At 42.4% G+C, this 23,730-nt stretch overlaps 2 protein-coding genes across 13 annotated transcripts in view; one reads left to right on the top strand and one right to left on the bottom strand.

The window, feature by feature from the left end:
* The first annotated feature begins 311 nt into the window (after positions 1-311).
* On the top strand, positions 312-9,232 carry LOC135493863 (alanine racemase-like). 5 transcript variants are annotated; one of them, XM_064781495.1, is made up of 9 exons: positions 312-470; positions 2,106-2,301; positions 2,712-2,870; positions 3,226-3,338; positions 3,953-4,045; positions 4,732-4,859; positions 5,823-5,950; positions 6,590-6,698; positions 7,845-9,232. In XM_064781495.1, exons 2-9 carry the CDS (start codon positions 2,172-2,174, stop codon positions 8,182-8,184), a joined length of 1,200 nt encoding a protein of 399 aa, XP_064637565.1. In that variant the 5' UTR covers positions 312-470; positions 2,106-2,171; the 3' UTR covers positions 8,185-9,232. The 5 variants fall into 5 exon arrangements, with proteins under 5 accessions (XP_064637565.1, XP_064637562.1, XP_064637564.1 ...); XM_064781492.1 differs by having other exon boundaries at positions 1,541-2,301; XM_064781494.1 differs by having other exon boundaries at positions 312-1,751.
* LOC135493862 (uncharacterized) overlaps positions 8,998-23,730 on the bottom strand; it is a 27,204-nt gene continuing 12,471 nt past the window's right edge. For all 8 annotated transcript variants that reach the window (XM_064781488.1, XM_064781483.1, XM_064781491.1 and 5 more), the window contains 6 exons: positions 22,144-22,522; positions 21,431-21,561; positions 20,242-20,340; positions 19,383-19,621; positions 18,650-18,836; positions 8,998-17,852 (listed from right to left, as the gene is read on the bottom strand). In XM_064781488.1, the coding sequence (XP_064637558.1) occupies positions 17,719-17,852; positions 18,650-18,836; positions 19,383-19,621; positions 20,242-20,340; positions 21,431-21,561; positions 22,144-22,522 (1,169 nt within the window). In that variant the 3' untranslated portion in view covers positions 8,998-17,718. The remainder of the gene's footprint in view (positions 17,853-18,649; positions 18,837-19,382; positions 19,622-20,241; positions 20,341-21,430; positions 21,562-22,143; positions 22,523-23,730) is intronic.

Below are 23,730 nucleotides of genomic sequence, written 5' to 3'. Positions count from 1 at the left end.
GCAAACCGGTGCCTGTAGACTGTAGGTTTAATGAAATTTAGTGAAAAGAATTAACTGTGAAGCGTCAATAGTTGGTAGTGTTTTCACCGCGTACACGCCATTCCAAGCTTTTTGAAATTTCGCTCACGTCGTATGCAAGTTCAAGTTCTTGTTGTTGGTTGGGGTCGCGTCGGTGCGTTCGTTGTGAGACTTTGAATGGAGCATTTTACTCTCTTGTTAGTCGAGATATTACCCTAGTGTACACCGTGGTGTGCTATCTATAGTGAGTAGATGATCATAAGTTATGTGTATATATTGGTCACACAGGAATTACTCCAAAGTGAAAAAAAAAATTACATTGTATATATATTTATTTATTTATTTATTCGTACACTTTAAGAGTACACTTTAACACTGGTGGAAGAAGTTTCGTGCAGCGTGCTTATTTACATGATATATATGGATTATATGGATTACATACAATAACATAGGTAATGTACAAGTGTTTTAAAAGTTAATGTTGACAATATCTGGACGAATGAATCCAAGTCACCGTTAATGCCGTTCTGCAATTCGGGGTAAATTCTCGGGTACTGGACATTACATTCGTCCACTGTGGTGGTTTGCTGTTCAGTTGTGTTGGGGATGGCTGTTTTACAAGCAGTTGCAAGAGTAGTTGGAGAGGTGGTCGTTGGACTAAGTTTAATTCGTTCTCCAGCGTGGTGTAGCCAGGCGGTCCATTGATATGGTGTTTGCATCAAGTTGTGGACCTTCTTAGCCATCCAAGGGGAGAGGCGCTTTGGGGCCGGAAGTTGGAGGGAGCGCTCGGTTAGTGTACTTGTGATTAGGATTTTGGGCAGGTTAGGCTGTAACAGCGTCTGGCACAATCCAGTTAGTTTTAAACAGTGTCCAGGATGGAAAGGGGTTGGTAAGTCGGTAAAAGACAAATAGGCACGTTTGAGTCAGGGGGACCTCTATATTAACGCACTCAGTTCCGTTGGTCAAGCGAATGACCATGGACGTGGGTTTATGTTGCACGTATTTGCGGAAGCGCCAGTATGCGAACAACGATATTGAGATTAATGTGGCGATAATCAAGAATGTATTCAGTGTGAGCGTGTTGACAAATAACATGGGCGCGCCTGGGGTGAAGGGTTCTTCGGTTGTAGTCGATGGCCAAGTATAATGGATGTCCGCCTGCTGCGTGGCGACAGGGGCACCTCGTGTTAAGACAACTAATGCTATGGCCATCTTGCACATCTTAAGCCAAATAATCCCAATCAGAATGAGGCAAGCGTACGCAATAGCCAAGGAGGCAAATGAGAAGACATCTTTGGAGGAAAAGGCGGAAGCTGATATTCTTTCGTCATACATTGGTTCAGAGAGCGAATGGAAGATAGTCGCACGTTTCTTCGCCCTTTGAGTCATTTTTCTTAAACTCAGATGGTCTTTAGTGTCTGCAGCTAGCAGATCTCGAAGCGAGTTATTGAATAATTTAAAATGCGGCACGATGCCGTGTGGTGGTTTCGTGTACGTTGTATTGCCTAGTATGTTTTAATAGGTTGATTCTTCGAAGAATTCATGTGAAAGAGCCAGATTGATAACATGCAGCGTCGTTACGTTTGTGGAAGTAGGATGGCAATCTGCAATCCGAGGGGTAGATAAAGAGCATCAAAGCGGGCTGCACAATGCAAATACATTTCCTTTACGTCGTGACCACGTTTGACGGCCAATATGGCAGTGCAAAACAATTGGCAACGTCATCATGTGAGGTCAGTGAAGAACCCCTATAGCCTGATCAACATCGAAGCATTTGGTGAACCCACCACCTGGCTGTAACAAGCCGGTTGCTAGCTTGATTAGGTAATCCTGTTGTAAAACACATGTATAAATGGCAACATCTTTGGATTGGATGGGGAAAATTACATTGTGTTTTCTGTGTTGCATAAATCGTTTGCTGCACTCCATCCTTTCGGGGACGAACTTGAGTATATGTCTACTCATGAAAAGACTATTAGATATTTTATTAACTTACTTGGTCTACTGCACTGTAATCTTGGTTTAGATAATTACAATGTATACCAGCTATTAGTACTGAACCAGGAATGTGAAATTTTTTCTTGAAGTTGAAATTTTTTCTGCTCGACACCCGCAAGGATTTCTGACCGAATTCGATCCCAGTGTACCACACGATGGCGATCAGTGCTGAGGACAATGACAAGGTATACGAAGCGGTTGGTCGTTGCGCCTACTTGCAGATCAACCTGGACAGAATCACCAACAATCTGAATAGAATTAGATCGAAGATTCCGCTCAGCACTGGTAAGTTATAAGTGTTCACTCCGTTTTATCGGCCTCGAGGACGGTTTCATTACAGAGGGAAACCATCGTTTCCTGCATTCAGCCACATGCTCCGTGGTCAGTCACTGTTGCTGGACCAACAGTATATATACTAATACATAAAACAGAATCTTGTCCAATTTTTGGTGTTTGATAGGGCTCTGGTGTTCCCAAGGTTGGCAAAATAGAGTCGCTTTGGTTTCACCTTAACCATATGATCGCACCTCAAATACACTCCTGTATGTTCAGCGGTAACAATACTAGGCTCTTTCTGTTAAAAAATGCACTTGAATTTGAAAAGTTCAAATTGTGTTTGACTGAAAGCACTGCAAATGGAAGTTGCAATCCTTAGACCGGCTACCAGTTTTAGTGAGGATTGCCCATGTTTTCAGGCATAATAGGAGTGGTAAAAGGCAATGCTTACGGACATGGGAGTGTAGAAGTGGCAAGACACATCAAAACACTTGGTGTGGAACGACTGGCCGTAGCTACAGTCGGAGAAGGGGTTGAACTTCGCAAGGCCGGAATAGGAGGACCACTTCTTGTTTTCGGTGAGTGGTTTTCTTTCCACTGTATTGCTGTCTCTCTCTGATAAAAAAGGCATGAAAATTATGAGAGGAGTACCCACATATCGTTCAATTGTCCTTTTAAAGTGCGGCGGGTAGTCTCTAAAAACATAATGAGTGCAACGGCTGGTTGTTCAGTTCCCCTAATACTGCATGCAAGCTGGTGTTCCACCAGATTTACCTCTCTATCGATCAAAAGGCTATAGATAGGACCAAGACGCAGTATATACCCCAGAAAAGTGTCCTCGCGAACATTTTGCACCGCGAAAATTATACTCTACGTTTACACAGCCTTTATATTCTATCAAGCGGGTTCAGCAAAGTTTGTATACATTTGCAGGAAATGCTAATCGAGTTGAAGCTCGCGCACTGTTCAACCATCAACTGACACCAACTGTCTCCTCACCAGAGTTCGCCGAGGCGTGGGCCGAACTAGCCCATAATCAAACTCAGGTAGGCGTGTATACACTGTAGACTCCAAGCAGCCTATTTCGTCATCCTGATCGTCTCTCCTTTATGTACCACCGACAGTACTCGGCCGGTCATTGGTGCGTCCGGAGCGTAACTGCAGCGAATGCTCAACGTTGTGTTCTTTGGAGGATCCGGTTGGGCTGGAAGGCAAACTAGCCCCCTTGCGTATACGGCAAAAGCCGGTGTGAAGGAAATCGTAGGAATTATAATACATGTATTCCTCTGTAAATCAAGGCGTTGCCATTCGACATCTCACTTTCGGGTAGGACGACCAATCGACGACTAATCAAGGACTAATTGGGACACAGCACGGTTAATGTTACTCCAGCAGGTTACATCGACCGAAATGGAGGATATAGACGCCGGCGGTGAAACTTTTCGTCGCGACTGATAAATGATGCATGCATATGGCCGAATTGGCAAATTTTGGATATTTTGCTCAACCAACCGAGAGACAAACCTCCTCTGTTCGCTTCGTTCCGGTCCGCAAAGTAACAATAGCCACAGTGGCATGGAAGTTGAATTAATGTAGTCACTGATATAAAATTTTTGCCAATGAAGTCTTTGATTTATCATACCTATTCTCTCACTTTAAGGTTTCAGGATGGAGGGGAGAAATCGAAATCGAGGTTAACGCTGGAACGAACAGAAATGGCATAGATGTTGATCACTTAGATAACTTTGTAAATGTAAGAGGAATCTAGCTATCATCATCAATCAAGTAGAACTTAATTAAGAATCAAGAAAATCAATAACAATTCCATAATTCCAGGGTTTGTATTGTCAATTAACCCTACCGAACGATGAACATGCGTTTTCAATTTATGCGATCTTAAATCTTTACTCAAGAACGATTCGACATGTATAATAGGCCAATTAATGGCATCAAGTATAGTTTAATCCCCATACATGATGGCATGTAAAACAACGCAAATGCATCACTATTTTGATTTACGCTGACCGATACTGAATGCACGTATACCAGATACACGGAAGCGAACGAAATCTTGGCGGAAGGTCTCCAATACTCTGTTTATTCACAAGAACACATAAAATCCAACTCCAACTTTAGCGCTACTATTGTCCAGAACCCAGTCCGAGGCGAAGTTGTCCAAAAGAAATTAGTTCGTTGATTTGTTGTTAATTTTTAACCTCATGTTACCTCCTTCAGTTAATCCCAGTAAATTCTACGCCAAGTTTTTTTAATCGTAAACGCCAAGTTAAGTTTACGACTAACGCAAAGTAAAGTTTACTGTTATGTCGGATCGTTGACTTTAACGGGCTTCCTGTGTAAATTGAAACAACAACTACTACTGCCGCCCACTGTGCTATCATCTGCTTTTTGACCAGTTCATGTATGATTGGGACCTTTCAGATCTGTTCCAATCTCTCCATACCAATCGGGGGGATTTATCAACACTTTTCAAGAGGGAACTCGGCGGATGACGACAACTGGACGGATCAACAGTTGAAGTCGTTTATGGAAGTCGCTGCCAAATATCGGTGAGTTTTCAATATTTGCCAGGTATCAGAGCCTAATCGTACCAAATAGACTTATCAAAAACAGTAAGGAAATGGACTCTTTTAATTTATCGCCAAACGTTTAAAGGTTTATACCGGCAAATACTACATGTATTAAGAGAGCTTCGACACCCGTCATTCAGGGCTCGGTTGTTCAAAGCTCCGCTATCTCCTTCAGTGGTTGAATCTTATAGCATGCCGCCAAGTTGGCTCTATTAGCCTTACCTGCGGCTATATGCACCTATGCCACCACTACTTAGCCGAACCTCCAGGGCTCTGCTTTAGGGTTTTGCCTAGTTTTAGTAGAACCCCAAGGCAAGGGTTCCGTTTAGTTAAGCAGCGGTCACTAAAACGCAGCGCGCTACACTACAACCAGGCTTTGAACAACCTAGCCCAGATCTTCTTTCTCACTACGTGTATATATGGAAGCTTTGACATGGATATTAGATATTTGGCCGTGAGCGAGGTGGTGGCCGACCATTTCGGGCCCTCATTGCGATATTATAGACGAGCTCAGTTCTAAAATAAACTAGAAAGTCAATTAAAAAAGTACAGTAGGCCTCCTTTAAGATCGTACTTACTTTCTTACCTATCCCCTTCAACCCCGGCCTGGGCATGTCAGACACAACTCTCCGAATCGTCTTAGGCCACTCCCTCCAGGTCATTGAGCTCCTGCCCTGCCCTTCGGACCTATGTCGATCTTGTCCAGGTTCTGCCGAGGTCATACTGAACCTTCAGCGTTATTGCCTCCGTACCCTCTATACCCATACTGACGCGCGTTGTCTGGAAGCTGAACAATCTCAATGCATTGAGGGTCAAGAAGGCCGTGGTCTGCCCTTGCTTCTTTTAGCCTGGGGATGCCATCTCAAGGAGTGGCATATGATACTTTATGATCGTGAAGACGTGGTATTCGCGTGAATTACCCGTATTCTCTTTTTGGTTTAGAATGGCTGGAATCCCGTTGCATTCTTCCGCTTCGTGTACGGCTATGAAAGGAATTGGAGCTGACTTAGATTTTGTCAGGATAGGAAAGGCTATGTATGGTTTAGATATTCCTTATTTGAGCGAAAAAGGTATGTCTGTCGAGAGATCATTATAAATAGCTATAGTCTATAGTTGAATATTGATTCCAACCACAACTTTGAAAACAGCTAACACCTTGAGGAGGATTCGTGTAGGCATGCAGCAGTTTTTGGGTCCAATTGGTGGTTGCCTGTGCCGCTCCCGTCCGGATATACGCCAGTATAGCTAGAGACTCTCCCATATGGATGGCGCCAATATGGATAATTCGTTTTTTATAGTAAAGATGTTTAAAACAGTATAAATGTCGTCTAGTATACATGTACATTCCTTCATTTATTTCTTAACGTCAAAAACCAAGTATATACTTGATGCAATATATACAATCAAGAATTAGCACTGATTAAGTCTTTGTTACTGAAGGAATTGATACCGTACTGGAGGTATCGGTTGTTTCACCAAAACTGCGAGGGTGGAGCTAAATTATTGGCCACAACCTCGGCTGCGACTCGGTGTTGGTCTACATCTTACCTCCACCCTCGCGGTTTGGGTGAGACAACCAATACCTCCAGTTCGGTATCAATTCCTTAAATCATAACCGCTGAATTCAAGACGAGGCTTCGTTTGCACATTGTGCATTCACACTGTCAAGTGCGGTTCGTTCTAAATCCCGGTATTTTTGTTTTCATTAGAAATAGCATCATTGGGGGGAGCATCCCTGGCCATGTCATTAATCGCGAAACCGACGCGGGTGAAAATGGTTTCCGAAGGGTCGTACGTCGGTTATGGAAAACGATACAGGTATGACTGTTATATCAAGTAGGCCTAACAAATGCATTCTTAGTGGTGGTCATCAGGCCTAATTATCATTTTCCATACGCTTCCAAAGCCATAACAACACTAAACAAAAGTGTCTTTCTTCGCGGCTCACGCCCGTTTGATAGATCGCAAAATACTGCGTCGGGAGTGTACAGTTTCATTACCTTTGATGCTGTCGGCAAGATTATAAAGTGTGTTTAGAAACGGCCGTTGTAGAAGTAGAAAATGTTTCCCGAGAAAAGTGTCCCTCTTATATTTGGACAGATTATGCTGCAGGGTTCTATACAAAGGCACGGATGTAAAGCACGACCCAGTGCTAGAGGCCACGACCATCAAGAATTGATAAATACCAGTCTTTGTCAATTCTGAATCTTGGTACTATGTTGCAAGCCACGCAGGTTGTCGGATAAATTTAATAACCTTGTATTATATTGCAGTCATTACGCTTTCATTCAGCTGTCCATCTGTTTAATCAGTAAGCGATGAGAAAATAATTATTATGAGCCGCTCCACTGAAAGTAGGCGCTTGTCGCACATGCCCGAATTGAGATAATGGCAATTGTAGTCAAGCAGAGCATTTTTATACATTAGAAAACACATGTAACTGTCTCGTGAAGACATGTTAGCATGCCTACGTTTATGGTAGCCCGTAGTGGATATAAATGCCGATTTAAGTTCTAACACAATTCCTGTTCAGGGATAGGTTGATTAATGGTCTAGAACAGAATTCCTGTACTGTGATTGGCTGATTTATGTTCTAGACCATTTTTCCTGGCCAGTGATTGGTCGATTAATGGTCTAGAACAGAATTCCTGTACTGTGATTGGCTGATTTATGTTCTAGACCATTATTCCTGGTCAGTGATTGGTTGAATGGTCTAGAACAATATTCTTGTTCTCCTATTGGTCAATTGTTCTAGAACACAAATAATTATGTTCTAGAACATAAATCGGCATTTATGTCCACTACGGCATATGGTAGGCCCATGGAGGTATCTTATTTATACCTCCATGGTAGGCCGTAGTGGACATAAATGCCGATTTGCATCTGTACACTGCCCCCAAAATGTTGTCACGAATTAAAAAAAAGTGAGACCACTTTTGTATTTGGCTCATGGTCTATTTTCAGAACTTCCTCAGCTGAGATCATTGGCACGTTTTCGCTTGGCTACGCAGACGGTTTCGGACGCTTCATGAATTCTACAAGTAGCAGGGCGATCCGAGGTTCTGACGGCAAATACTACCCTGTTGTTGGAGAGAGCTGCATGGACGCGACTATGGTGAGGCTGGACTCCTTAGAGCAGGTCAATGACTCATTTTATCTTGTGACTGATGATTTGGACCCTGCAACATCCGAGATATCCCAAAGGAACACAAGCGGGAACATCATTCTTGATTATAACACCATGCGGCTGGCTCGGGTTTATATCTCCGGGGGTGTGGTCAAGTTCATTTTTGGCGGATTGTAAGAATTGAAGGGGACACATCATTCTCTGGACTTGACTTCTTGGGTGTTTGACCCACCTCAAAATGATCATATCACAGCATTGGTGGCTGCGACTTTATACTCACGAGGACCCATCATTCTGGTTGTTACTATGTCCTTAAAAGGACCCATCATGTTGGTTGTGACTCAAGAGGATCCATCATCATGCTGGTTGTGACTTTATACTCGTGAGGACCCATCATTCTGGTTGTTACTATGTCCTTAAAATGACACATCATGTTGGTTGTGACTCAAGAGGATCCATCATGCTGGTAATGACTTTGTCATTAAGAGGACCAGTCATTCTGTTTGTGACCATGTCCTCAAGAACACCCATCATGCTGGTTTTGACTTCATACTCTATATGACCAATCATGCCAGTTGTGACCTTGTCCACAAGAGGACTCATTTGTTCTTGTTTCGACTTTGTCCTCAAGGGAAGGGCATCAACTTCCTAGGACATTATTGGCCGTTTAAAAATGAGGCAGACTCACAAGAAATCGGAGAAGGGTACCTTGGAGGTTTTGTACGTCAATTTCTCCAACCAATAGCTATATTGGCCACAACAAAGGTATAACTATCATTTTCTGAGACAAGAAGATAGGGGGCACATTTTTTATCTTTTTCCCTTTTCTCAGTGTCCATTTCATTTTGCCACTTTTCTCAGATTGTCCATTCGAGGACAAAGTCACAACCAGAAGAGCAGGATACTATCACATAGAAAAGATTAGAACAAAACAAATAGGTTGTTATAGCAATTATTACAGGCTCAATATGAAAATATGCAAACGCAATATACATGCACAGTTACTTTTATTGTCGAGAATAAATTTCAATGAAACTTTGGACTCAATTTTATTGCACTCACAATTAAGTTTTCTATTATTTGCTTCTGGTAACCTACAGGACAAGTAATCTCCTTTCAGATTTAGAGTCTATCATTATCACTCTCGGCACAAGTGTGACTCGTTGTCACAAAACCAGGCGCATGTCGCTCGAGAGGCCTAGCTATTTATTTCATTGCTGTAATGCCTGCCTCTCGTTAAATCCGAGTTCATCAATTTCTTCCATTATCTCCTGGTGTCAGTTAGGCTAATCTTCTGTGCTACATGCGCCTCCTTTTGCTGCGATGGGTTGATCACAAGTGTGCATTATCCCCCCCCCCCCGCCCCTTGCTATCTATTGCCCCAATCTACAGTATGGATTGATGTCATGGTATCATTGATTAAGATAATGGGATAGTGGCCTGCTTGGCCTTATCACAAAAAAAGTTACTTCTTCATTATCACTGTTTTGATACACACACAGTATCTCTAACATGGACGTTTATGGCACACAATCATCACAATGGGAAACATCAATTTATTTCAGTTAAATATATATTATCATGAATGTAGGCAATGTAGAAGTTAGCCCCATTAATTTAAGGGCTAGCCATATACATGTAAATACCTTAAACTAAAATCTAAAACCGAAACTTATCATGAAAATATGGTTTTCATCTCTTATTAGAGAATTGTACCGCTATCGAAATTTATCAAAAAAATCACAATCACAAGTTCTGTGTTACATTGGTTCCATACAATCCAGACTACACAACTCGTACTCTCCCAAGGTTGGTCGAGTTTCTAGCATAATAATGTCCATCCTGAAGCTCAGGCCAACACTCGGCACTTAATCGACCGAGCTGATGTAACGTGTGCGAGGGGAGGCTAGTTTCTAGAATAATAATGTCCATCCTGAAGCTCAGGCCAACACTCGGCACTATCGACCGAGCTTATGTAATGTGTGCGAGGGGAGTCGAGTTTCAGGCATAATAATGGTCAGGCCAACACTCTGCACTTAATCGACCGAGCTTATGTGATGTGTGCGAGGGGAGTCGAGTTTCTAGCATAATAATGGCCATCCTGAAGCTCAGGCCAACACTCAGCACTTTATCGACCGAGCTTATGTAACGTGTGCGAGGGGAGTTGAGTTTTTAGCATGATGATGTCCTTCCTGAAGGATGGATGGATGGGTGGATGGATGGATGGAGTGAAGGAAGGAAGGGAGGACAGACCTATCTTGAATAGCGATATGAGTAGATCAGCTGAGATAAAAATGCTACAAAACTTTTCCATCAAGACAGTTTCTGTGAAGGACTTTAGTCCAATTCACAATAATGGCAAACTGATTTATTTGGTTTTTATACATATAATACAGCAGTTGAACAAAATGTCAGATTTCATCTGAAACTTCACAGTAAAAAACTCAAGCACTAAAAAGCTCTAATTATACTTACTTTGCCAGAATCAGAGATATGATACATCACTTAAGCTGTGTTCACACTAGCGTTTTGATACGAATTGAATACGAATTAAAACCTGAATTCGTATTTTAAACTGTTCAGACTGAAATCGTTTTGGAATGATGCCAAATCGGTTTATCGAAAACGGTTCCAGCACCGTATTGAATTCGCATCAGAATTCGGATCGCCCGATACGCATTCGGTGTGAACAACTCAATGCGCATTAACAAGGCTGCCCTCCTGTGCGCATGCGCAATATGTTATTTCCGTTCTAGCACATGGAGAACGCATGATCTGTCATTTCGTTGTCAATAGTGCATGTAGTGTCAGATTTCTTCCGTTTGTCAGCTTTGCCGGCGTTGCTGTTCCTCATCTTGTTGGACATGTTGTACATCCATCTCCATGTTGCTGTTGTAGTAGCGACATTTGCGCCTCCTGATCAGGAGAGTCGATTCGTTCTCCTAATGGCCAATAGGCGGCGATACCGGTTAATGCGCATTGGCATGTTGTGTGTGAACACCCCAATTAATGCGAATTAACATTGATTCGTATTCCGGGGCACGTATTCCGGAATGCGCATTCAATACGTATTCAGTGTGAACGCAGCTTAAGAACGCCAAAATGCTGACAATGTTTCCCAGCTACGTGAGTCTTTTTTGCATATTTTTTTCCCTCGTAAACTGGATTATAATTGGAAGCTTGGAAGTGGTGTCATTTTGAGGAAATGTACTGTCTAGTAGGAATTAACAACACAATCTAGTTTTTAGGAAAATTAAAAATAAAGTTTGATAATGAAGTTTTAACAAGATCTGTGCTTTGAAAATAATGATAGTTTATGTTATGCAAACATGAAATAAATAGAGGAAATCGACAATGTATTTGGCACGTAAACTTATAGCAGCTTTTAAAGTGTACCATGACTGAGTTCAGTACATTCGGTAGGTTTACCCCAACAAGGCGAAAGTGTTGAATACCATACATAAACAAAGAAAGCTGTCACTAATTTAGATAACGGTAGCTCGATCTTCCTAAAAAAGATGAAGTTGATGTATTAAAGCTCTACACCATTCGGTAGGTTTACCCCATTTCAACAAGATTATAGCGCTGAATACCATACACCATATACGCCAATAAAGGAAGCTGCATACATGTCAAGAGAGAGTCACCATAGCTCCTTCCTGAAAACGGTATGGGTGGTTGGAGTTCAGCGCATTTGGTAGGTTTACCCTATTTACAACAAGGTGATTATGCGAGAAATATTACACAGACATAAAACAAGAGGCCCAAGGGCCTGGCGCTCAGCTGGATCACCTAATAACATAGGACTGAGGGTGTAAAGTAGTAAATATCAGCTTTACACTACTGTTTGAAGGTCAAGAGAACACGTTATACCACTAAGATTTCCAATGCAGAGCTGCCAGCTGGATGAAATATGATTGAACGTATCAGCCATGGTATGTAAATATTACAGGAGGCAACGGAAGATATCCCTAGTTCAGTATGTTGTATCGGTAGCTTTACAGAAAAGAAGTGTCAGAGAGGATGAGACTTCTCCATGGACAACTGTGGTATGTCCAGGCTGGGTTGTACAGCACAAGGATACAAAATGCTGTCTGTAATTGAGAGGTATCCTGATTTAACAGAGGTCAAAATAAATAGAAATGACCAGTTTGGGACTAACACCACTGTCTTTTTTTTGATAAGGTAGAGATTACAGGAGTCAACAAAATTAATTTTATTGAGAGAAATTGACCTGTCCTGCAGGTGATTGGAATTTACAATACAAAGGGTCGTTTTCATATTTGAAAATCCCTTCATAATCAAGGGCTACCTCTGACTTAAACAGCACCCATAAACAATAGACCGCCAATTTGACCCCAGCTCCTAACTGCGGGAAAACCCAAGTCCAGCAACCAAAAGTACCAAAAATACATTTTTGTTTACATTTGAACTGCACACATGCGTTTGTTTACAATTTCCCGCGAAATCTCGAAAATCAGGTGACCTGCAATCGTGGATTGAAAATAACATTTATCTGGGTTCAGCAGGTCAGCAGGTATACCGGCTGTTCCAATCATCCCCCTACAGCCAGCTGTTCAAAAGGTAATGTATTCACCCCGCAGGGAGTGCAGGTGAAACGCCCCAGGAGGATGGGAACATGCGGCACAGTGCGGGGAGAGGTGGTGTAGCAACACTATGGGCCCCATGGCTCAGCCCCTACATCAGAAAGATCAATGATGAGGGGAACGAGAGAATTCTCGTAACACTGTGCCACTTACCTGCGCGACCAATGTGCATAATAAATTGTTACCTCCCATCCGGCACAAGCACCATGGCTTTTGGAGCCTTCATGGAGGACACGGACAAACTTTATGAGTTGGTTACGAAATTTGGTCAAGATCACGAAATCATCATTGCAGGAAATCTAAATGAAGATCACGTCCACCGCAAGGGGCCAAAGGAAAGACGATTCATTGCACTAATGAATGAGCTATCCCTGAGTGACACGGGGACAGGAGAGTCGACATACATCAACCCTCACCTCGGCCACAGTTCAAGAATCGATCACATATGTTTCCGAGCCCACCCAGGTACAAACTCAGCCTGGTCTACTCCAGCCGTTATTGAAGATGATACATCGCTCAACTCTTCAAAGCACCTACCACTTTTAGCATCAACCACGGTACCTCTACTGCCCGTAAAGCCATCAAAGGAGGTAGTACGGGAGAAGCAACTCAGTAGGAAAATATACGACTTCACAGAGGCTGACCCGAACGTGTTCTGCAGTGCTTTGGAAGATAGGCTCCGTCAGCAACCCACCACCGATAGAGACCCAGAGGAAGCGATGCTTGCCCTGCAGGAGGCAATCAACATGGCTACCCTCACATCAGTACCCTACAAGACAGTAAGAGCCCAGCAGAGTAGATGCCAACCTAAGAAATGGTCTCCACTACTGGCAGAAGCGGTGAAGGCATCAAAGACAAGCCTCTACCTATGGAAAGAGGCAGGCAGCCCGAGAGGTTTCGCACCAAACTTGGCTGAACAAGAAAAAGGACTCAAGGCGCATCAGACAGATCCAGCGACGAGAAGGCGCTGCCGACCGAGATGAACTCCTGCAGCAAATCTCAGCTGCCTCCTCCAATAACGATGCCCTATTCTATAAGATTGTAGCAAAACAAAGACAAGAAAAAACGGGTGCCAGCCCTATCAGAGTGAACGGCCAGGTAACAACAGATGCCGACATCGTTAGAAGCGAATGGGCCAAGAACTACGAACGACTTGCGACACCTAAGACAGCCGAACCTCACCTCGAGTACATCTTAGACCATATACGAGAGAACGCAAAGGCGGAAGAGGACCACCTCTTCATCAACACAGAAAGCGTGAAGGATGCTATAAACATGCTAAGTAGCAAGAAAGCAGCTGACAAGGAAGGTTATAAAGCTGAGCACCTAAAACTGCTATCTTGCTCACAAATAGCACTAGAACACCTGACCGGCATCTTCAACACTATCCTGAAACGGAGGAGGGCACCTAGGGCGATCAAATCAGCCTACAAGATTCCAATAGCCAAAAAGGGAAAAGACTCACTAATCATGGACAACTATAGGGGCATAACCATCACCTCCATCTTCGGTAAATTGCTCGAACACATATGTCTCAAACACTGTGCTGAGGACATTAACCAGCAGCAAAGTGGCCTACAGTATGGTTTCACCAAAGGACGCTCACCGGCCATGGCTTCCCTGCTGGTGACAGAGGCCATTGCAGAATCAAAAGAGAGAAAAGAGAGCCTCTTCATCTGCTCCCTGGATGCAAGGAAAGCTTTCGATGTGGTTTCCCATGCGAGGCTGAAGATAAAACTGCACAACACCCCAATGCGACGGTCGCTTTGGTGCCTGGTGGATGACCTATACGAGACAAGCACAGAGACGATCAGATGGCTTGGCCACGACAGTAGAGAGTTCACGGTAGCCCAGGGGGTGAGACAGGGGGCAATTATGTCACCAACACTCTACAAGCTCTATGCAAACGACCTGGCCACATCGCTAGCAGAAGCCAGACTTGGTATGCACATAGGTCCAGTATATATTGGTACCCCCGGATGTGCGGATGATCTGCTGCTCCTCTCAACACTGCCCACAGAGCTACAAGCAATGATGACAGTATGTAGCGTGCACTCTGTCACAAACTTATATGAACTCCACCCTATCAAGTCAGTGGTGTGCCCGCACCACCAGCCGAAGTCAGACACAAGCAAAGACACCAGATGGTATTTAGAGGATCGTGAGGTAACGAAAACAGATGAGTTCGCCCATCTCGGCCTCCAATGGCAGGCGGGAAAACCCTGCCCAGATATTGAACCAAGAATCAAGCTAGCAAGAAGAACCGCGTATGCCCTGATGGGGGTTGGCTTTCATGGTCATAACGGCCTTGATCCGCCAGCGTCCCTCAAGCTATATGACACTTTTATACTACCTAGATTAATCCATGGTTTAGAGACAACAATTCCAACAACCGCACAACTGACAAAACTCAACCTCTTCCACCGTAAGACCATTCACCTCATCCAGGGCCTCTCTGAGAACACCGCCGTAGCTGCCGTTCATCTTCTATCTGGAACAAAACCAATACAAGCCAGCATCCATCTGAGACAGCTCTCGCTATTTGGGGCCATTACCCGCTTGCCCACATCCAACCCTCTACGGCAGGTTGCCATGAGGCAACTTGCGATCAAAGAAGATAGCTCAAAAAGCTGGTTCAGTGGGATAGCCTCAATAGGGGAAAGGTATGGAATTGATATCCATCGGGCCCTCCAGTACCCATGGCCAAAGCTGGCGTGGAAAGGCCATACATCTATGGTAGTATCAGAACACTGGCACGGTCTGCTCGCAAAGGAGGCACAGGGGAAAAGCACTCTGAAATGGTTGATCGTCGGCACATCATGGATGGGTAAACCACACCCCATGTGGCTAGCCTGCGGAGGGAGGGCACACCTGACCTTAGCAGCTACCTCCAGAGCGAGAATAATGGTTGGCAGGTCCGCGGTCCAGACAGACAGAGCAAGATATGGGAAGGAACTGAACACCAGCTGTCCCCTATGTAAAAGAGAGGAGGAAGACATGGCCCACTTCCTGGTTGACTGTCCTGCACTCAACAGCGAGCGAGAACCGCTGACCCAGGAACTGTGTGGAGTCTACAATAACGAAGGCAAGCGGCCGCCACGGTCTGGGGGGGAGAAATGCTCTGCAATCATAAACGGTTGGGGCTATAAAGTAGACAAGCATACACTGAATGGCATACACTATAACAACAACAACAACTACACTAGCAACAGCAACCACTTAACTATTGATAATATTGACAATATGATTAAACTTGAATCTAAAGCAAGCATAAGCATCTCTAATAAGCTCTGCAGCTCCCTGTGCCATCTGCTCGTCGTAAAGAGGGACCAGCTTCTGCAAGACTTCTAACGTATGATGAACTATATGGCTTATCTATTCGTGGGAATTTCATTCCCTTATCTGTGAACTTTTTCGTAATATTCAAGAACTCTACCTGCCGTAATAGCAGGGTTTCTCGCATAACGGGAGGATCTCAATCAAGAAGAAGAAGAAGAAGAAGAAGGTAATTGATTAAGCCCCTGCATAACTTAACAGCAATGGCTTGGCTTCTGTGAGTGGTAAGGAGAATTGACAGTGTCCGATTAAAAATCCCTCATTTCTGCTCCGCTGAAGTAAATTTTTGAATAAAACCAAGACGTTGCATCAGGGTAAGGTGTCACCACCATTCATGCAAAATTTCAAGGCGATCCAACGCCTCTAAATGTGACTTTATTCGTCCCCCTTCTAATATTATTATATAGAAGATTTAGACCAGCGATGACGTCATTTCTGGTGATTCCCTACGTTGTCCAATGAACGCTTTTTAAAGTGTGCCATTTGGCATGCATTAGCAATGTATTTTATCAGCGCTGACAATTGCCGAACAGAATGCCGTAGCTCCGTCAATTTGCAATCAATTTTTATGGGAGTAACATTATTGTGTTGCTTAAAACGTCTACTTTTTACTCATGTAAGAATCGTGGTACTAAAAACTAATATGAAAACAGAATCATGCCGATTCACTGCACATACTGTGGGAATTCTCCACTTCAAAATACATCGCGAACAGAGCGTGCACTTCCGATATCGTTTTCACAGAATTGTGGCCAAATTTTCAAGAACTAATTTCTGAAAGTATTCCCTTAAGACCTTATGACTACCCACTGAAAGGAACTAGTGATAATATCGCCTACTTGACTACTTTTTAGCAGAAAATTGGTTACTTGTTGCAAAATCAATCTACCATCTTTACACTGGTCACAGTGGGTATGCTGAAATATAGTCTGGTTCCCTGGCCAATTCAATGCGCAGAATACAACTGCGCAACTATACGTCATAACCCGGGCTTTTGAATTGTCAAAAATCTGTCAAATGTGCCTGTAGCGCCAACTGGCGGTGAAAACTAAACTAATTCCATTACAAGTCAAAATGAAAAATTATTAAAAAATATTCGGCCAGATTTAAAAAACAATATTTCCTCTGTGGCCCGAGGTATAAAGGAAAGAAGTTTAAACTTCCCGATGACCTCATTCGCCGAATGTAGGTCGGATCGCGCTGATTTTTGGTTTCTGAGTTCCCCTTGGGCTACTCCTAATTTAGCAGCGTTAACAAAGTGCCTAGGTCTTACGGTTACAAAATGCCCAAAATTGACATGGAAGGATGGCAGGATGGCAGGAAGGACGGACACCATTCCCTTAGTAATATTACCAGCTTCGCTGACTTTGTCAGCTGAGCTAAAAAAGCTGCCATAAGGTTTAGCTGATCGTTCTTCTAAAAGGTGATGTTTGGGTAATATTCTAAAGGTCCACAACGTTTAAGTTTCTTGTGGCTGGAGTAAATAGAATCAAGGAATAAACGTTACCATAGTGAAGTTATTTTGCGTGCAAATTCTCTGAAATCTGGCATATATGATATTTGAATATCAATCAATACACAACAACATTGTAGTAACCTTTATTCAGGACGTATTGACACGACAGAGTAGGCCTTAGTGTAAAGTCCCTGGGTCATATAATTTTTTTAAAATGCAGAGCTAACAGTGACTTCTTTGTTGCCTAGACAGTCAATCACGTTCTCTCCTACCGCGAGTGTTTTACCTTTCACTTCTCTGCACAATCATTTTCTATTGTTCCCATTTGTGTATGGTAGCACCAGTCTCGATTGACTTTGGTAAATTTCCATTTTCTTTCTTTATTTCATCCTTGACATAGCGCATCACCAATTTGGACAGTTCTCCAGGTGCTTTCATGTTTTCATCTGCAAAATAGCCGACGCACATTGAATATGGGGGGTCCTGTTTTGGGAAAAAGTTTACAATCCCGATCATGGCCTAAAAGGAGGTAACTAATTGACGAAAAAATGTGCTGTTGTTCAAAGATTATAGTTGCATGTGGAACTACGTCAAATCCAATTGGGGATAGACAGTATCAAAAATAAATTTTTGCCATTTTGGTCCATTTTTTTATTGAGATTTTGGATCCAGATTTGGTGCATATTATCTCCAGCGGATGCATGAATTTCACACAAAGTTTCATATTCTTTGTGGTTTGCGATTTCAAAGAAAATTGTCAACATTTCCAATACCGCCTTGCCTAAGCACATGCAGGCACAAACAAGGTGTACAAATTGTATGCAGCCGCCAAAAAAAAATACCGGACTCAAATATCCATATTTGAATCCCTCTTCATGCATGAGTCCAGGAAGACAACCCACAAGCAATAGAAAACCTGAATGGGGTAAAAGCAGCCATAGTTAGGGCACAATCTGATGAGGAATGTATTCCTGAAATTGAGTTTGCATATAAAATTTGCTTGAAATTCAATTTCGGAAATATCTCCCAAAAGATAGAATTTGGTTCTGTAAATCCCCATAAACTGTTATCTTCTGAAATCTCAGGAAATATGCTAAAAAAATCGACCAGGCATTGCTTCGATGCTAGTCCTTCAAAATCAGCGTTGAAAAAAACTTCCCTCGCGTCAAAAATCTTTCAGGCCCCTGGATGAGTTTCGTTGGGACAAAACACAATGCACCAAAATTTAAGAATAAATAATCACCATCGTATTCAATAGTTGTCAGCCTCTCTCTCAACTGCATTGGTTCCTTCTTATGGCAAATGAGCATCTTCAGTTTGTTGAAGAATCTCTCCCATTCTGTCAACATGACTGAATTGGTCAGCAAGCCACGATCACACATTCTGTGCATTGTATCAGCCTGGGTATTGAATTCCAGGAAAGCATAATACTGGAAAGGAATAATTTCGATATTAATAGGCCTTAATATATCTTTATACTGAAGATTTTAGCCACAAGCCGATGCTAGTTGCAATGCTAAGGTGCCAATTGTAGTTGATTCTTAAACATATGAACAACTAAAGTACGTAGAGATTGACCAATTTAAAGCAAGGAAAACATGTTTAATCGGGTGAAATGGTATCCAATTCTTTTTAGTTACCCTTTGCATAACCATTAAGTGCCTGGTCCACATAATGTGCAATATTACTACTCTTAATTCCACCTATCCAAAATCCCTGGGTTTTTCGACACCCGTTGTGATGCGGCGACAGGTGCCGCTGCAGTTAGTACCTCTCCTGTGTTTTGTAAATGATGGAGGTTAGAAAGTGTGAATCCCGCATGCGCCGTAGGGACAGCAATTACAGAAATCGAACGCGCCATCTGTCGCCGTGCTAAGGAACTACAGATTTAAGCTCGGCAATTCAAAGATGGAAGGGCAAAAACACGGGGATTTACAAGGTGGAAGCGCAACTACTGCCGTAAAGAGAACCCTCACCTCAGTGCCATTTTCGTCTGTAATTTTATATAGAGTTGGAGTATAGTTTCGTGTTGCTTTCATGATTTTCGGCATTTTGATGTCCTTGTTTTCAATTTTCTGGATTTTTGAATCGGCATTTGTCACCGACTCGGGAACGAGACAAGAATGTGGTTGTAGGATAAACGTCTTGTGCGACATCCTTCCCGCTTGAAACTGTTCCATCAAGAATTCACAATTGCGGAACAAGTCAACAATTACTGTAATTGATGGAATTAAAAAAAACGACATTCATTTCGAACATGGTTTCTGCCTAGTGGTTTATGCCACAGTTCTAAACTAGAAAATGTTGGTTCACAACTGACATTGACTAAATGTCAGTGACCTTGGGCAGGTCTTTTTACTTTAAGCAAAACTGACTAAAACACATTGTATATGATGGTGTTATGTATAAAATAACACCATTTTTTGTAAATCGACATACAATTTTATTGAGACTAGCTTTCGACACTACCATGTGTGACTCGTTCCAGCAAAACCAGTCGCATGTCGCTCTGAGCTTGGCAGGTTGAGACGGACTGTTTGTTCATTTCACTATTGTCGGCTTTTTGTGTAATCTGACGACATCAATTTCTTCTATTATCTCCTTGTGTCATCTAGGCTCATCTTATGTGCGACATGCGACTGGTTTTGCTAAAACGCGTCACATGTCTTCTTCAAGTCATCTTCCTATTCTCTTCTCATGAGGGTGTTATGCCAGAGCAACAGCCCAACGGCTACCCAGCCCAACACACCAGATCTGATCCGAAAAATCAGAGCGTTGGTGATGAACAACCCCTTCTGGCTGCGGTTAGCCTCACCCTAGCCAAATAACACTTACCTGGCATCCTAAATTTCAAGTATCTGTAGTACCAACTCATAGCGAAGCCAGTTCCCATGTTTAGGAACTGCAGGTCACTTGTCACAGGTAACTTGTCACCTGTAAAGGACCAAATTAAATAATAAGTGGAATTCATGAAATGGTTAAGGGCAATTGTGCTCACCGGTTTAACTTCAACTGAGAGTTGTATTATTAGTTACAAAAACCTAACGGACAATTTAAGTCGATTTGACATGTGTGACTTTGAAAGAAAAGTCAAATTGAGGATGTGGGTGACATGTTTAGAGCTGCCAACTGTCCTTTAGGGTTATAAGAACTGTTTCTGAAAAACTTTCTTCTCATTAAGTTCTTTTCAACATTTTTTAAGAGACCTTCATCATGTTCAGTACTTCATATGGATTACTAATGGGAAACTTTGGTGGCTTTCAGTATTTATTTTTTAGATGTTGACAAATTTCAGGAATGTAGCCTGGAATTTTACGCGTTGCACTTAGAGGCACTCATGAAATGGAATTCAGGCAAATTGGCAGCAAAGGACTACTAATACTAGTATTAGCACTTTTCAAGTTTTCAAAATTTGGCCCCCTGGTGGCCAAGTGGTGAATCAATTTGGATCACCTGGAGGTTCTTGCACGGTTATGACAAATAAACTGCTGCCCTGTGAGTCTATGTCTTGTCGAGGAGGTTGCACAGGCTCCTACATGCAGACATCAAGCAGGGCATTTCTCCTTCTTAGTGTTTCAGACCAGCAAACATGTGCCTGCTCTACCCATTAAAGGGAACTGAAACCGCCAAGCCAGTTCGTATGACCTCGTTTTCATTTCCCGCGTATCGGGTGTTCAGAACGAGGCATGAATGAAACATGGCGCCTAGCTGTCAATCATTGAGTGACGTCACTACTATGGAATTTACTACGAAAACTCATGAATGAAAGATCGCATGACTCACGTGATTCTCACATGATTCTCAATAATAAAAAATTGAACTGCGCATGCTCGGGCACTGGGGGCGGAGCTACAAATCTGAACTCGAATAGGAAGTTGAAAGTTTGACTTTCTCGGGCGGTGAAAGTCGAAAAGTTGAATAAATCGCTCGGCGGTTCCAGTTCCCTTTAATATCAATCATCAGAGGAAGTTTTAGATAGACTACCAGGTATACTTCGTTTTCGACTACTAGTTTTTTGACTGACCTCTAAGCTCTTTCTTGACCTTGTCCTCCCAATTACAATCCTTGACGCTAATATAGGAGAAGAACAAACGTAGTTCAAGTGCCTTTGGGTGGCCCATCATGTTCTGGAGGCAGTCAAGAACTACCAAGAACCTGAAATAAGACATTGGATTATATCAACATGTTATACCAAAAAATCTTGAACCAGCTTTGTCTACGGATTACACCACTCCTAAGGTTGTCTAGAATGATGTTTAGCGCAACAGTTTTCCAGGCTTTCTGGTCCCGCAGCTGGAGGTGTCCAGTCAAGCAGAGTTTGTCGAAACCGAAGCCAATTTTTTGTACGTGGTAAGCGACTTAAGAGATTGTTGAAAAATTCATTATGCCAAGTCCACTAGAGAAACTTTCACCAATAACATTTTATCTCTGACGTCCTTCTTTCTGAGTTTTCTTCATAATCCTGATTACTCTGATAGCAGTTGTAGCAATCTTACGTAATCTACCTTTGGTCTGGGAGTAAACAAAATTGCTTACTGGTGTGCTGCCACTGCCAAGCAAATCAATGGACCTCATGCTGGCAACTGGTAGAATGAGCCGTAATTAATACTGATAACGGAAATGTGAAGGATATCAGGTAGTAATAATCTTTAGATCTCTAGTGCAGACTTGCCGTAATGTTCACATTGTTGGTGACTTTGGAAGCCCTCTTTTCATTCATTGAAAAGGATATCTTACCTCCTATCGTTCTTTTCAAAAACCTGATTCAAAACAGAGTAGAACACGAATTCGAAACATTCAGATTCCACAAATTCATCTGTCAAGACCATGAACAGTCTACTAGACTTCTCAATCAGCTTCGTGTAATAGTCGATTTCCGCCATTCCAGGAATACACTCATCTCGCTTGATTTCATCGCTCTGTATGAATGCTTTTACATCTTCCGGCATCTTCTGGCTAGAGAGGGACTCTATAGAGCACAGAACATTGGTCTTACGGTCACGAGCCTTCGTATCTGAGGTTTCCCTTTCGCCTGCTTTAGTGGCATCTTTAGGGGGATCAGCTAAGGTTGGACCTCTCTTGAGGCAGTCAAAGATTTTGTCAGCAAGAGCATTCTCTGAAAAATAAGGGACGTGCATCATGATGAGGCTTTAGACTTAAAAATGGAGAGTCTTGGAATAATACTGGGCTGGCATGAATGCAGATCGAAGAGTTTCCGCATGGAAGGTGCTGTTGGCAATAAAGACCGATTTTGATCAGTTGGAGTTAAGCACCTTGTTTGCATCACGTTTATTTGCCCTCACTGGCTTAGCCCTATCAGCATCGGGTGATATTAATAAAGACTAGCAAATTCTTTTACTTCAATTTTGTACTGAAAGGCCTATTGTAAATGTACATTGATTTTTAGAGAAAAGCATTTGCTAGTTTTTATTCATATCGCCATGAATCATGTTTCATAGAATTCAATGTTATCAAGCTTGCCCTCATGACCCTTAGGGTTTAGCTGTTATGTTTATGTATTTGGAAAATTTCTTGCCCACTAAAAAAGAAGAAAGGTACAACATTTTGCTGCTTATGGGAACAAAACAGTTGCGTTTGATACATAAAAGCTTTTTTAATCTTTAAAATTGACTGAAAAATGGAATGGCCAGGGGCCATGTGCTCACCTGTTGTCAATGAAAGGAAGAAGGATCGTTAAGGTTACACCTAGTTTCACCTCTGTGACCTTGGAAATAAGGTCAAGGTCAAAATTTTCCAACCACTATGTTAAGCTTGATCAAATAATGATATACATTTGAAGATCACTGCACATTAAAAATGTTTCTTGAGATGTGGCCCACACAAAATTTTATGACCTTGACCTCTTTACACCTGAAAAATAGGTCACATTGACCTGAATATTTGTCAACGTATGGAGATGACTATTAGGTGTCTACAAAATCGAATTTTAAGAGTCTGGGACAAATAATGACAAAGCGTGTCAGTATCGGTGAAATTTTAGAGTTTGACCTCTGTGACCTTGGAATTAAGGTCAAGGTCAAAATCCCAGCACAATGTTAAACTTGTTCAGATTAGTCAATGACATACATTTGAAGATCACACAAAGAAAGTAAATTGACCAATCATACATTTTCAGTTTTGATTGGTTCATTTTGTCGGACGTAATTCCGCAGGAAATTGAAGTTCGTTTACCAAGAAGAATTTGCGGGAAAGTTGACATTTCACTTTCTTGACAACAGCTACAGGGGCATGTATAAACAGCACGTTCTCCTTTTTTTCTTTTCATGTAGCCAGACCATTAAACACATCTGACAATGTGCAGTG

This window comes from Lineus longissimus, chromosome 9 (genome assembly GCF_910592395.1).
Source record: "Lineus longissimus chromosome 9, tnLinLong1.2, whole genome shotgun sequence".
Lineage (NCBI taxonomy): Eukaryota > Metazoa > Nemertea > Pilidiophora > Heteronemertea > Lineidae > Lineus > Lineus longissimus.
Note: the sequence above shows the minus strand (reverse complement) of the source record. Positions and strands in the feature narration are given on the sequence as shown.

Bases quoted from the DNA above. Each gene is read 5' to 3' on its own strand.
- LOC135493863 (XM_064781495.1), top strand. From the start codon at position 2,172: ATGGCGATCAGTGCTGAGGACAATGACAAGGTATACGAAGCGGTTGGT. The intron at 2,302-2,711 runs GTAAGTTATAAG...CCATGTTTTCAG, and splicing joins GAAGATTCCGCTCAGCACTG to GCATAATAGGAGTGGTAAAA. The intron at 4,860-5,822 runs GTGAGTTTTCAA...TTTTTGGTTTAG, and splicing joins GAAGTCGCTGCCAAATATCG to AATGGCTGGAATCCCGTTGC.